The 14,176-nt window shown below is 39.8% G+C and overlaps 1 protein-coding gene across 19 annotated transcripts in view; it reads right to left on the reverse strand.

The window, feature by feature from the left end:
- Window positions 1–12,252: 12,252 nt before the first annotated feature.
- Window positions 12,253–14,176, reverse strand: part of BAZ2B (bromodomain adjacent to zinc finger domain 2B) — a 432,513-nt gene continuing 430,589 nt past the window's right edge. For all 19 annotated transcript variants that reach the window (XM_032286284.1, XM_032286303.1, XM_032286295.1 and 16 more), the window contains one exon: window positions 12,253–12,512. In XM_032286284.1, coding sequence (XP_032142175.1) covers window positions 12,420–12,512 — 93 coding nt within the window. In that variant the 3' untranslated portion in view covers window positions 12,253–12,419. The remainder of the gene's footprint in view (window positions 12,513–14,176) is intronic.

Raw genomic sequence — 14,176 nt, forward strand, 5'->3', positions numbered from 1 at the left:
AAGGGAACAGGCCCCGCCCGCCGAGACCCAGAGCAAAGGGAACAGGCACCGCTCTCTTCTCGCCGGCGGAGACCCAGAACCGGGGGAACAGGCACCGCCCCAGGCTGGCCGGTGCGGCGGCGCCTGAGCGCCCTTTCGCCCGGATTGCGAGGTCCTACCCGGCTTCTGACTGTAGAGTCAGAGTGAGCTCAGACTTGGAAAGAGCCCAACGTTGCACTTCTTTCTGTGTTGCTAAAGCTGCAGTCGCAAGGCCTCGTGACTGCCTAAAACGTCGTTTTAAAGGGGCATTGCATCGACGGTTCGGCCATACCTGCTGAAAGTTTTTACCTTTCTCCCGTTCTCCACCCTGCATTGCCTCTGTTTTCCGAGGCCGGTCTCCCTGATTGGCCTTCTCTGTTTGGCCACCCTCGGCGGTCCCTGACTTGGCGTCTTCTGCCCTCGCCTCCGCGCTCGGGTTTCCCCAGAGGTCTCCCAGGGCAGGCTGCCTGCCACGGGCCCCAGCCCTGCCGCTGGGTGGGTAACCTGAGCTCGCTGAAACGCCAGACGCCTTTTCTTAAGCCTTTGCCAGTGCGCCCCAGTGGCTCACGGTAGACTGGTTTCCGTGTGTCGTTAACTACAAAGTGGCCCTGCCAGTCCTTTGTGAGATAAAAATTATCCAGGAAAAAGTTCCTAGGCAAGTTACCACTTGTTAACTAAATGCACTAAATAGCGTAGGACTATGTTCAGATGAAAATCAAAGGCACAGCTTTTATTTTTAATCCATGAGGAAATATTAAAAATATATCAGCCTGTGCAAACCAGTTACCCTTGAAGAGTAATGACCTAAAATGGTCACATTTAAATTTGAAATTGGGCAGTACGCGGTGGCCTGTAATCCCAGCACTTTGGGAGGCCGAGGTGGGCAGATCACCTGAGGTCAGGAGTTGGAGACCAGCCTGACCAACATGGAGAAACCCCGTCTCTACTAAAAATACAAAATTAGCCGGGCGTGGTGGTGCATACCTGCAATCCCAGCTAGTCGGGAGGCTGAGGCAGGAGAATCGCTTGAACCCGGGAGGCAGAGGTTGCAGTGAGCTGAGATCATGCCACTGCGCTCTAGCCTGGGCGACAAGAAAAAGACTGTCTCAAAAAAAAAAAAAAAAAAAAAGTAAACATTTTTTTTCTTTTTTGAGACAGGGTTTTGCTCTTGTTGCCCAGGCTGCAGTGCCATGGTGCAATCTCGACTCACCACAACCTCTACCTCCCGGGTTCAATAATTACACCACTCAGAGATAACATTTCCTCTCGGTCTTTCAGAAAAAACATCAATAATTTTATAAAAAGTCCTGCAAACTGTCTTTTTGAACATAAACTTGTGTCATGAGCTTTTTTCATGTCTAAAATTTCATTAGATTTTTTCTACCTAATGGTATAAATTATTTAACATTTTGCCTGTGGCTGGATGGCTTCAACATTTTTGCCCTTAGTATAAATAATGGTGGATGAAATATCTTTGTACCAAAATCTTTTTTTCTTTTAGCCTCTATATATTACCACATTATATACATAAATCTTTATCTGTATTTATGAATATGTACTCAGACACTCCAGCCTGGGCAACAAGAGCGAAACTCCGTTTCAAAAAAAAAAAAAGAAATGGAGCCCAGGCGCAGTGGCTCACGCCTGTAATCCCACCACTTTTAGTGGATCACCTGAGGTTAGGAGTTTGAGACCAGTCTGGCTAACATGGCGAAAACACCCTCTCTACTAAAAATACAAAACAGTCGCTGGGCGTGGTGGGACACGCATGTAATCCCAGCTACTCAGGAGGCTGAGACAGGAGAATAGCTTGCACCCAGGAGGCGAAGTTTGCAGTGAATAGAGATGGCACCACTGCACTTCCAGCCTGGGAGAAAGAGTGAGACTTTGTCTCACAAAAAAGAAAAAAAAGAAAGAAAGAAAAAGAAAATGAAATTACTGGGCATAAAGGTGTAAACAGTTTTAGTAAGTATTACCATACTGCTCTTCCGAGGGGTTGTACCGTTTACACTCTAGCAATACGTAGCTGTACCTGTCTCTCCCCTTTCTTGTCAAACTTGAGGAATACCCTTTTAGCTACACTAATTTATGTGTGGGTTGGTTTGTTTGTGAAATGGAGTCTCACAAACTCCATCTCTGTCGCCCAGGCTGGAGTGCAGTGGCACGATCTCAGCTCACTGCAACCTCCACCTCCTGGGTTCAAGCGATTCTCATGCCTCAGACTCCTGAGTAGCTGGGATTACAGGCGCCTGCCACCACTAATTTTTTTGTGTTTTTATTGGAAACAGAGTTTCACCATGTTGGCCAGGCTTGTCTCAAACTCCTGACCTCAAATGATCTGCTTGCCTCGGCCTCTAGCTACACTAATTTGATAAGCCAAATTGGTTATAATATTCTTTAAGTAAAATATATAAAAGAAACCCTTGCCTACACCTTCCAGTTGTTTAGTATCATGACTTCAAGTCCAATGTAGTCAGCTTTGCCTGTCCTACAGAAACAGGCAGTTTCAAAGACAGAAGCCTCATTGAGGCTGGTCTCCAATCAACATGTTTGCAGTTTAGGAGATGTTAACTAAAATGTCTGGCCAATATAATATAGAAACAAAATTTGTAAAGATTAATTTATAAGAATTTATAGATTTGTACAGTGAGCTGGTAGAGGACAGAGTGTTAAAGAGTTAGAACTTTGACTTGGAATATTAAAGGTGTGAATGTTTTATGGATTCCTCACCCTAATTGTGTAGTTGTTGAAAATCTTATTTAAGGCTGGGCATGGTGGCTCACATCTGTAATCCCAGCACTATGGGAGGCCGACCCAGGCAGATCATTTGAGGTCACAAGTTTGAGACCAGCCTGGCCAACATGCAGAAACCCCGTTTCTAATAAAAATAAAAAAATTAGCTGGATGTGGTTGTGTGCACCTATAATACCCGCTACTCAGGAGGCTGAGGCAGGAGAATCACTTGAACTGGGTGGTAGAGGTTGCAGTGAGCTGAGATTGAGCCACTGCTCTCCAGGCCTTGGCAACAGACTGTGTAAAAAAAAAAAAAAAAAAACAGGAAAAAGAAAAAGAAAATCTTATTTAAGGAAAAAAAAAATCCCATTTTGTCATTAATTTCTTGTTCTGCTCCTTAAAATAATGCTACTTGAAGAAAACAATTTTAAATGATATATTTAAAGAAAAACCAACTTTTCAATTAAATAGTAAGCAATACATGTAAAGTTTATCAAAATAAAGTTGCAATGGGAACAGAATAGATGTGAAGCAATTAGTGAGCCCCCAATTACTAAAATGTGTGATCCAGAGTAAACAAGAGCTTAAAGGAGAGATGAGAGGCACCTGTGAAATTGGAAAAGGTGGGCCTAAGAATATGTGCTAAATAGACCTGAAGTCCAGGCCTGCTGAGCAATGAACTTTGGAAATACCCAGTTTCACAGTAAATACTCAGGCATGTTTTGAGGTTGTTTTGCTTTTCAGGCAAACCCAATGTCACAGTTTCCAGAATAGTTGGACAGGGTAGAGCTCATGGTATAAAAACTCCCTTGAGGTGTTTAGTTTGCAAAACTATATCAACCTGAACACGTGAAATGTGCCTTTTTCTGTGAGTATACTGTACCGCAGAAGACATTTGTAAAAACATCCTGGCAGATTGCCCAGAGATTATCTCATAGCTGATGCAACCATTAACTCTCCACACCTGGTATCAGCCACAGTGCCACCTCCTTGCAGAGAACTCTGGGGATCTGGAAAGCTGCAACTCTGCCTGGGAGTGTGATGTGTAATTTAATGCATCATAAAATGTTCTCTTAATTCCTTTTATCCTTTGCCATTATATAAACTTTATACCTTCGAACTGGCCATCTTTTCATTAAACCACCCAGAGTCCCTGTATGCCAACCAAGTAGTAGGAATTAGTAGAGTTCTTTAGAAACACATGGAATTCCATACAGAAGAAAGAAAGATCGAGGGCTGCCTAATGACAAGAGGGTTGGGATGAGATGGTGTATATTGGGCACAGTGAGAACTGTCTGACAGCAGAAAATGTGCGTATGGCTGGAAGTAAGAATACCAGAAAGAAACACTATGACATGTATGAAACTTGGTATTTGGTACATACTAAAAACATTTTGGAAATTCTCATTATGCCCTTTTCTCCTTGTATGGTACAAGAAATGTTTTTTGCTTATGAAATTTTTATTTTGTTTTGTTGGTTTTGCTTTTGTTTTGTTTTCCAATTCCTGGACTCAAGCGATTCCCCCACTTCTGCCTCCTGAATACCTGGGACTACAGGTGTGAGCCACAAACCCCAGCTCATTTTTTATTTTTATTTGTATAGAGACAGGCTCTCACTATGTTGCTTAGGCTGGTCTCAACACCTGGGCTCATGCAATCCTCCCACCTTGGCCTCCCAAAGTGCTGGGATTACAGGCATGAGCCACTCTGCTCCCATCTTGTTTATGAAATTTTTAAATTACAATTTAAATTTTTTCATTTTCTTATTCTGTCTCATTTTCTCAAATTCTATTTTCAGACACTACTATTATTGTTCTTCCAGATAATTCAATTCTTGAATTTGTGAAAAAATTTACTTTTGTTTCCAGATTTATGGTTTTTATTACATAAGGTAAAAAAATTACAGATACGGAAAAATCAAATTCATTCAACAATAGTTCATTTTACAGAAGTACTTATTCTGTTTCCAGCTGACTGCCCATTGTAGTCTAGAATGCATATTTTGATGCTATCAGTCTTTGACATCTTGTAACATTATGTGAATTAATTGGCCAAATTACATTAGGTCTCTATTTTAACCTGGTCATCTGGAATTAATATTTCTCCATATTTTCACTAATGACTTTCACACTAAGTGACTGATTTGTGCCTACAGAAAATCAAGATACACCTTTAGTTTTACTTTTTGTTTGTAACTTGAAAAGGGAAGGACAATTGTCACATTTTAAAGAATAAAATGTCATACCTGACGGAGCAAATTGTATTTTTCCAAAATAACTTCAACAATATATCCCATCCCACCTGCTCTTCCAAAACTTTTCCACTCACCCTCAAGAGGTGGGGTGAGTCCCTTGCCCTTAATTTGTGTGTCATTAGACTGCCCCACGTGATAGAGAACACTGTACAACTTCTAAGCCTGGGTCATAAAAGGCAATACGGTTCTTGAGTCACGTTCCTTAGCAGCCAGCCACCCTGCAGTGAGGAAGCCCAGGCTACATGAAGAGACCCACATGGAGAGGAATGAAACCCCCAAACCTCAATCCGGGCTGAGCTCACAGCCAATAGCCAGTCCTTGTGAATGACCCCTCTTGTGAGAGCAGCCTCAACTCTCAGTGGAGCCACCAAAACTGATGTCATATGAAGCAGAGATGAGCCCTCCTGTTAAGCCCTGTCCAAGTTGCAGATTTTGTTATACCACTGTTTTGAGGTACCTGGTTTTGCAGCTAGATAACTGCCAGAGAGATAGAAGAAGTGTAGTAACTAAAGGCTGAACATTGCATTGTTTACAATTTCCTTATCACTTCAGTAAATTATTAATGGAAATATGTCAACACAATATCTCTTTGCTTAAAATGGATTAAACTCAAACTCGTTAGTTATAGTTGTTTGTCCAAAATTTGAAAACTACTATGGGGAAATAATTATATGTTTGTAATTTGGTTACTTTCTTTTCATTTTATTTGTATTTTAATTTTTTTGAAGCGGGGTCTCACTCGGTTGCCTAGGCTAGAGTACAGTGGCATGATCACAGCTTACTGAAGCCTCGACCTCCTGGGCTCAGGCACTCCTCTCACCTCAGCCTCCTGAATAGCTGGGACTACAGACACACACCACCATGCCTGGCTGATTTTTGTTGTTGTTGTTGGTTTTTTTTTTTTATATACCAATAGGGTTTCACCATGCTTCCCGGGCTGGCCTCAAACTCCTGACCTCGAGTGATCTGCCTGTCTTAGCCTCCCAAAGTGCTGGGATTACAGGTGTGAGCCACTGCGCCCAGCCCTTCAATACTTTTTAATAAACTTTCACTCCTGCTCAAAAACCTGCCTTGGTCTCTCACTCTGCCTTATGTCCCTCGGATGAATTCTTTCCTCAGGGTAAGAATCGAGTTGTTGCAGAACCTATGGATTTGCCACTGCTAACACCATGAACATGTGTCCCTTTCTATAGAGTGACTTTTCTATCCTTTTTGACTATTATAATCTAAAAAATTTTCAAGAGTGAGACCACTGGTGATCTCATTTGTGAAAGAATCTTCCTGGTTCTATAATGTAGTATCAATCAATGTGTTCCATCTACACATAGAGTTTGAAGAAGCCAACAAATAACATCTGTTCTTCCCATCTGATTTCCATGCCAATTGAAGAGTACTGAGACAATGGATAGCAGTCAAAACATTCCCTTTAATATTGAAAAATTCTAACCCGGTGACATGGGCCAGGGAGATGCCACAATGGGCTTCTTAACTGTGAACCCCACAATTAAACTGATGTGCCCACCCAGTAAGTGCAGAAAAACTGCAAGCTTCCATCCGTAGGACAGAGGTTTTGCTGCCAGGCTTACAGTACAACCCACATCAACCAGAATACATGCTCCTGTAGGCAGGCCAAAGAGAGGGGAGGGGGCACTGAGCTATACAAGCCCATTCTCCTATCCTTAACTCACCTACCAGAGAGGCGAGGCATGAGTAAAGGGTGGAAGGACCAAGAGTGCCACACTGCTGTTGGTCCCTTCATGGGGAAAGCGAACCCAGGAGCGGAATGTTTTTCCAACCCCAGCCTTCTGTAGTTTGTTCTTCACTGAACCATTGAGGCAGGGCAGCCAGGGTTGTAGCCGCCTCCTGAGGGAATTATGGGAGGGTCCCAAACTTCTGGATTATCTTGCTCCTAACTGTCATTAAGTTACTCTTCTTTTGCAGCATGGTAAAGTTGGAAAATCCTAAGTCAAGTGTTGTAAATCAGGGGCCATCTGTATATGAATCGACATAGTAATCATCAATGGTAAGTCAGTCTGAGATTTCCCAGTCTTTACACTTCTCTGAATTTATAAAATAACTGGTGTTTTACTGTTACTTTCAATAATTTCAAATAGCTCCAAATGAATGGTACTTGCACCTGTAATGATATCAAATAAGCTACAATATTTTTAATGCAGTTAATTAGTAAGTATAACATTTTAGGCATGGCATCATGGAAATACAACAAGAATAATTGCAATTACAACAACAACAACCATAGATGTCTTTTTTTTTTTTGAAACGGATTCTGCTCCGTCAGCAGGTTAGAGTGCAGTGGTGTGATCTTGGCTCACTGCAACCTCCGCCTCCCAGGTTCAAGCGATTCTCCTGCCTCAGCCTCCTGAGTAGCTGGGACTACAGGCGCACACTATCACACCTGGCTGATTTTTATATGTTTAGTAGAGATGGGGTTTCACCATGTTGTCCAGGATGGTCTCAATCTCCTGAGCTCATGATCCATCTGCCTCGGCCTCCCAAAGTGCTGGGATTACAGGTGTGAACCACCATGCCTGGCCGTACTTAATGTTAAAAACACTGGGAAACACTCACAGAGGTAATATTTGAAACTGTATGAAGATGAACAGGGATGTAATTTTTATTCCTGATTCAGGTAAGGCATCAGCCTGCTGTATTCAAAGTTGAATTGCCACATTTTTCAGAAGGAAATTCCTTTCCACTTGTCTTTCATATGACTCTCAAATTATATGAAGGGCTTAAACATATTTTATGCCACCGTAGCACCAGTTCCACATTGAAAAAAATCAGCATTGAAAGACAAACTACCATGAAAATCCTCTACCTGTGGAGGTGACCACCTATGCTATGAAGTGCTGATAAATAAAAATGATGGATAAATAATAAAATTAACGATGTAACACATCCAGATACCAAATCTTTAGGTTTCTGAGAAAATGGACTAAAGTTTAATTTACATAAAATAAAATGCAATTATTTAAACTGGACATTCTGTTGAGTTTTAACATCACTTAAATAGTAGAATAATTCCATCACACAAAAAGTTCCCATGACACATTGCAATCAACCTTTTTCCATCCCTGCTTGATTCTAGGTAACCACTGATCTGCATTTTTTCACTGTAGATTTGTTTTTGCCTTTTCTTGAATTTCATATAAATGGAATCATATGGTGCATACTCTTTTGTGTCTGGCTTTTTTGTTTATCATTATGTTTCTGAGATTCAAACTTTTGGGCATATTAGTAGTTTATTACTTTTTATTGCTAATGTCCCATTCTACACACATAGCACAATTTGTTTATTCACTTGTTAATGAATAGTTTTTTTCCCCCAAGTTTTGGCTATTATGAATAAAAGTGTTATTAACATTTTTGTTCAAGTCTCTGTGTGAACATGATTCCATTTTTCTTGATTAACACACACAAGTGGAATTACTATGAAAAGTGTGTATTTGAGTTTATAAGAAACTTGAACAATTTTCCAAAGTGGTCATACCATTTTCTATTTCCAATGGTTCTACATGAGAGTTCCAAATTCCTCTACATCATTGCCAACAGGTGGTATTTATTTTCAGCCTTTTTAGTTTTGGTCATTGTAGTGAGTGTATAGTTGTATCTCATTACGCATTAAAAAAAAACTCCCATTTGTTTGATATTAATAAAATTAAACACTTTTGTGTGTGCTTACTGTCCATTTGTATATCTTCTTTTGTGGAGTTATATTTTATAAGGGTTTTAACATATTTTTGATACAAATTTTTCAAAAACAGGTGTATTGCCAATTTTGTATTTTCTCTCAATCAGTACTCTTTTCTTTTAAAAAAGAATGTGTTTTGAATAACATAAATGTTTAATTTTGATGAAATCTAACTTAAGTATTGTTTTCTTGGGTCTTGTGACCTGGCTAAATTCACTTATTAGTTTTGATTATCTTTTCGTCTCCTTGGGATTGTGTATATACATAATCATGTCATCTGCAAATCAAGACAATTTTGCCTCTTCCTTTCCATTTTGAGTGCTTTTTATTTCTTCTTTGTTTTTGTGAAGGCTAATACTTTCAGTGCAATGTAGAAGATACGTGGTAAAAATGAATATCCTTGCCTTGTTCCCAATCTTAGAATGAAAGCATCCATTTGGTCTTCAACTTAGGATGCCAAGTATAGGTTTTTCATAATGCACTTCGTCACACTGAGGAGATTCTCTTCTAGTCTTAATTTGCTTAGAATTGTAAACACGAAATGAATTTCAAATGCTTTTTCTGCATCTATTGAGATAATTGGCTTTCTTCCTATATTGTTAATATGGTAATTTTTCTAATATTCTATTACTATGATGTTTTTCAAAAGTTAAACTGAACTTGTTCTCGTGATAAATCCCACTTGATGATGAGTATTTTATTTTTGTATGTCGTACTTCTTAAAAAAAATCTCCAGGGCTTCTGTTTGTCTTCTACATATTTCATTCTCTCTTCATCATGCTCATTTTTCCTTCAACATATTTATAATAATCTATTTTAAAATCCTTTCCTCTTAATTCCATCATCTTTGTCATTTCTGGGTCTGTTTCTCTTGACTGATTTTTCTCCTGGTTATAGGTCATGTTTTCCTTCATTTCATGTCTAGGTATAGTAATTTTTGATTGAATGGTAAACATATTAAATTTTACATTGTTGAGTGCTGAATTTTGTTGTCTTCTCTAAAGAATATTGGACTTTGTTCTAGTAGGCAGTTAAGTTACTTGCAGATCATTTTGATCCTTTAGAGGCTTGTTTGCAAACTTTGTTAGGGGAGGAGTATAGTAGCCTTTTCTCCAGAGCTAGTTTAGCCCTACTCTTTAAGGTGTGACTCTTTGGTGTCTCTACTGAATTTCCTGGGAGTTCATCTTTAAAGTTTCTCTACTCTACTTTGACCGGTCAGAACTCAAATGTCTCCCAGCCCTGTGTGAGCTCTGGGGATTGTTTGACTTATAGATCCCTGGTCATTTTTTGCCTGGCCTTGGAGAGTTCCATCCTCATCACGTGCAGGTTAGTATTTATCAAATGTCTCAGGGCAGACTTGATTTCTGGAGCTGTTTCTGCATAGCCCTCTCTTCTCTGGTATTATAACCTGGAAACACCAGCAACCTCAGCCTTCCTAAACTTTGACCTGTCTCCTCAATTCAGTGTGATTTCTGTGCTCTATTCGGAATATACGTCTTCCGCTAAAGTCCAGAAAGTGCCTTCAGTAGAAGCCAGGGAAAACACAAGACCAGCTTCATTTGTTACACTTATTTTAGGAATTAAGAGTCTTATACTGCCCCTATAATATAATGTCTGAACACATGTGTTTCATATATTTTGTCCAGTTGCCTGATTGATTACAGTAGGAGGGTTAAAGTTAGACCTAGTTTCTTCCTCATGTACAGAAGCAAGATTAGCTTTCATTCTTCTTTTTATATTTTCATTCCAAAGAAATGTAACTGTTTCTAAATAAACTAGTATGCATTAATATTTTAAGAATAAATATCTTGGCTGGGCACAGTGGCTCATGCCTATAATCCTGCTACTTTGGGAGGACGAAGTGGGAGGATCGCTTGAACCCAGGAGTTCAAGACCAGCCTGGGCAACATGGCAAGACCCCATTTCTAATAAAAAAAAAATTAGCCAGTTGTGGTGGCATGGGCCTGAGGTCCCAGCTACTCAGGAGGCTGAGGGGAAGACTGCTTGAGTCCAGGATTTGAGGCTGCAGTGAGCCATGGTTGCAATACTACGCTCAAGCCTGAGCAACAGAGCAAGACCTTATCTCAAAAAAATAAATAGATAAAAATTAATAAACATCTCAATATTATCATTCTGTAATGCTACCAGTGTTCAGATGAGTGATGGAATATTTTGTGGAAAAAATGCATTCAACAAATATTCACAGTCATCAAGAAAATCAGTCATAACATGTTCTGAGGAATGCTGTTTCTGAAGGCCAAAAACAAATGTTTAAGTCCTAACTCAAGTTTACTAAGTTGGGTGGCAATGAGTATTAGTAGTATTGATATTAGCTTTCTTACCTGTGAAATGAGCTGTACTCTGGTCTACATAAATGAAGCACTCTTGAGTTGTACAGCATGTAGCCTGAATAGCTATGAAGCAGTAGCCCTGGCTATATCAAGATACTTCCATCTGAAAGAAAAGATTCACATCAAAAAGGCTTACACAATAAACATATTCTCTCACCTAGCAAAGTGTTCAGATGTAGTAGCAGTTCCAAGGTTAATTTGATGACTCATGTTATAAAGAATCCTTTCTTTCCCCCTCCCGTACTCACCCTCCTCCTCAGAGTTACTTTCATATTCTCTCTGCATAGTTGAATAATGGCTGCAGAAGCTCCAAGCATCATGGTCTCTGACAACCATTTCCAAAGACAAGAGTATATGTCACTTTGGGACACAAGCTCTCCACTGGACACTTCTCCAGAAGTCTCCCAGCGACTTGCTCTCTTGTCACTACCTAGAATTCTATCACATGCCTTCATTAAGCAATCACTCTCAAGAGGAATGGAGTTACTATGGTTGGCTTACTAACAAAGATTCACCCCCTGAATCATATGGCCAACCAGCATCTAAAAGACAAGACTGCTACTGAATAGGCAAGTGAAGTGTCTATTTATTGCATAGATATTTTGTATGTAAAATATCTATATAATAAAAAGCTATCTAACCCTAAGTGAGATCATGTATGTGAAATTAACCTACATCTCAATCATTATGTAATATCAATTTTCATCCTTAAATGACATTATTTAGTAAATTCACTTGTTATATCTACTAGCTAAATTGATCACACTTGGTTGTAAAAGATTTCTTACATGTTTAAAAAGTAAACAATACACATTTGCTGCAGGGATATTATATACAGATGAGAAAGATGACCTTAGTCTTCCCAAATAGGCAACTGAAGTGTCTATTTATTGCATAGATATTTTGATACTTTTCAAAATTCAAAATCTGTAATAAATCGTTAGGAAAAAATAACCCAAATATTGAGAACTGGTTGGGCAGTAGGAAGAAAGAGCCCTCTTCCACTGCTGGTAGGAGGCTAACCTGGTGCAGTCGTCTGGAGAGCATCATGGCAATATCACAGCAAGATAAGCAAGTACAGACCTAACAACTGGGCATTTTCCCCTGTGTAGATCCTAGAGAAACACTTACCTCAGGATATTAATTATCAATTGCCGTATAACAAATTAGTCAAAACAGAGTGCTTTAAACCAACAATAAACATTTATTATCTCATAGCTTCTATGGGTTAAGAAGTCAGGAATGGCTTAGCTGGGTGGTTCTGGCTCAGGGTTGATCATGAAATTTCAGTTGAGATGTTGGCTGGGCATCTGGTCATCCAAATGTTTAACTTGGGCTGAAGGATCCACTTCTAAGGTGCCTCAGTCAAAGGGCTGGTAAGTTGGTGGTAGCTATTGGCTGCTCCACAGGGCTGGGCTGCTAGAGCGTCCTCATAACATAGTGGCTGGTTTTGCAGAGAACAAGTAATCCAAGAGAACAAGGCGGAAGCAGCAGTGTTATTTTATGGTTTAGACTGGGAATTCACAAGCTATCACTATGCCATATTACGTTGGTCACAAAGATTAGCCCCAGTACAATGTGGAAAGAGATTATATGAGGGCATGAATACTAGAAGGCAAGGATCACTTGGGGCCATCTTGGAAACTGGATTCCATACACAAGTCTATGTATTAAAACAATCACTGCAGTATTATTTGCAGTGACAATGAGTTGCAGGCAACCTAGGTTGTCATTTGTAGAGAAATTTATAAGTAAAATGTGGTGTATGCCTCAGATGGAATACCTTATAGCAATCTAAACCAATGAACACTTTAACTTTAAAGTTAACACTTTAACTCAAAAGAAACAGAAACAGAATTTTAAAACAGTAGCATAATGCAATTCATATGTCTGAAAACCACTGTCTGTACATATGTATTTTTCACATTATATAAAGAAACATATCACTAAATAAATACATAAAGGGTCGACTGGAAAGGCATATTTTAAGTGGTTGTATATGGGGGAAAGTGGAGACCAATGAAAGAATAAAACAAAAAAAAGTAACAAAGAGGGCTTTGCAAGAATAATGTAAAGAGTGTGCCATGAATTGAAGAAAGGAATTAATTACCTCAATTAGTTGAAGTTTACAAAAAAAAATTCCTTTTTTTGGTAGAGTTGTAATGTGGCCAAAGCAAGTCTAAGAGATCTTGTTGAAGCAAGATTCTAGCAGATAAGATTCTATTCATTTCCCTATTTTTTAAAGTCACATCCCTGTGGAAAAAAATTTTTAGTGGCTCATGTCTGTAATCCCAGCACTTTGGGAGGCTGAGGCAGGCAGATCATCTGAAATCAGGAGTTGGAGAACAGCTTGGCCAATATGGTGAAACCCCCATCTCTACTAAAAGCACAAAAATTAGCCAGGTGTGGTAGCATGTGCCTGTAGTCCCAGCTGCTTGGGAGGCTGAGGCACAAGAATCGCTTGAACCTGGGAGGCGGAGGTTGCAGTGAGCCACGATCATACCACCCCACTCCAGCCTAGGCGACTGAGCAAGACTCTGACTCAAAAATAAAAATAAAATAAAATGAAATAAGATAAAATAAAATACCTCCCTTATTCTCCTTGTTGAAATAAGATTCTTTTAGCAAAACACAAATCTCTTTCATTTCTCAATTGAAGATATTTAAAATGTAAATAATCTTGAAAGAGGCAGCTCATAAATTAAATTTATAATTAAGAGTAAATGTCTGATAGCAGGTTTCTTTGTTGAGGATGTGTCTAATCGGATAAAGCTAAAGGAACATAATTTTGAATTTCCTTAAAGAATATGGGGATTGGGCCGGGCGCGGTGGCTCAAGCCTGTAATCCCAGCACTTTGGGAGGCCGAGGCGGGTGGATCACGAGGTCAAGAGATCGAGACCATCCTGGTCAACATGGTGAAACCCCATCTCTACTAAAACTACAAAAAATTAGCTGGGCGTGGTGGCACGTGCCTGTAATCCCAGCTACTCAGGAGGCTGAGGCAGGAGAATTGCCTGAACCCAGGAGGCGGAGGTTGCCGTGAGCCGAGATCGCGCCATTGCACTCCAGCCTGGGTAACAAGAGCGAAACTCCGTCTCAAAAAAAAA

Source organism: Sapajus apella, unplaced genomic scaffold (assembly GCF_009761245.1).
Source record: "Sapajus apella isolate SASKATOON/1434 unplaced genomic scaffold, GSC_monkey_1.0 scaffold18, whole genome shotgun sequence".
Lineage (NCBI taxonomy): Eukaryota > Metazoa > Chordata > Mammalia > Primates > Cebidae > Sapajus > Sapajus apella.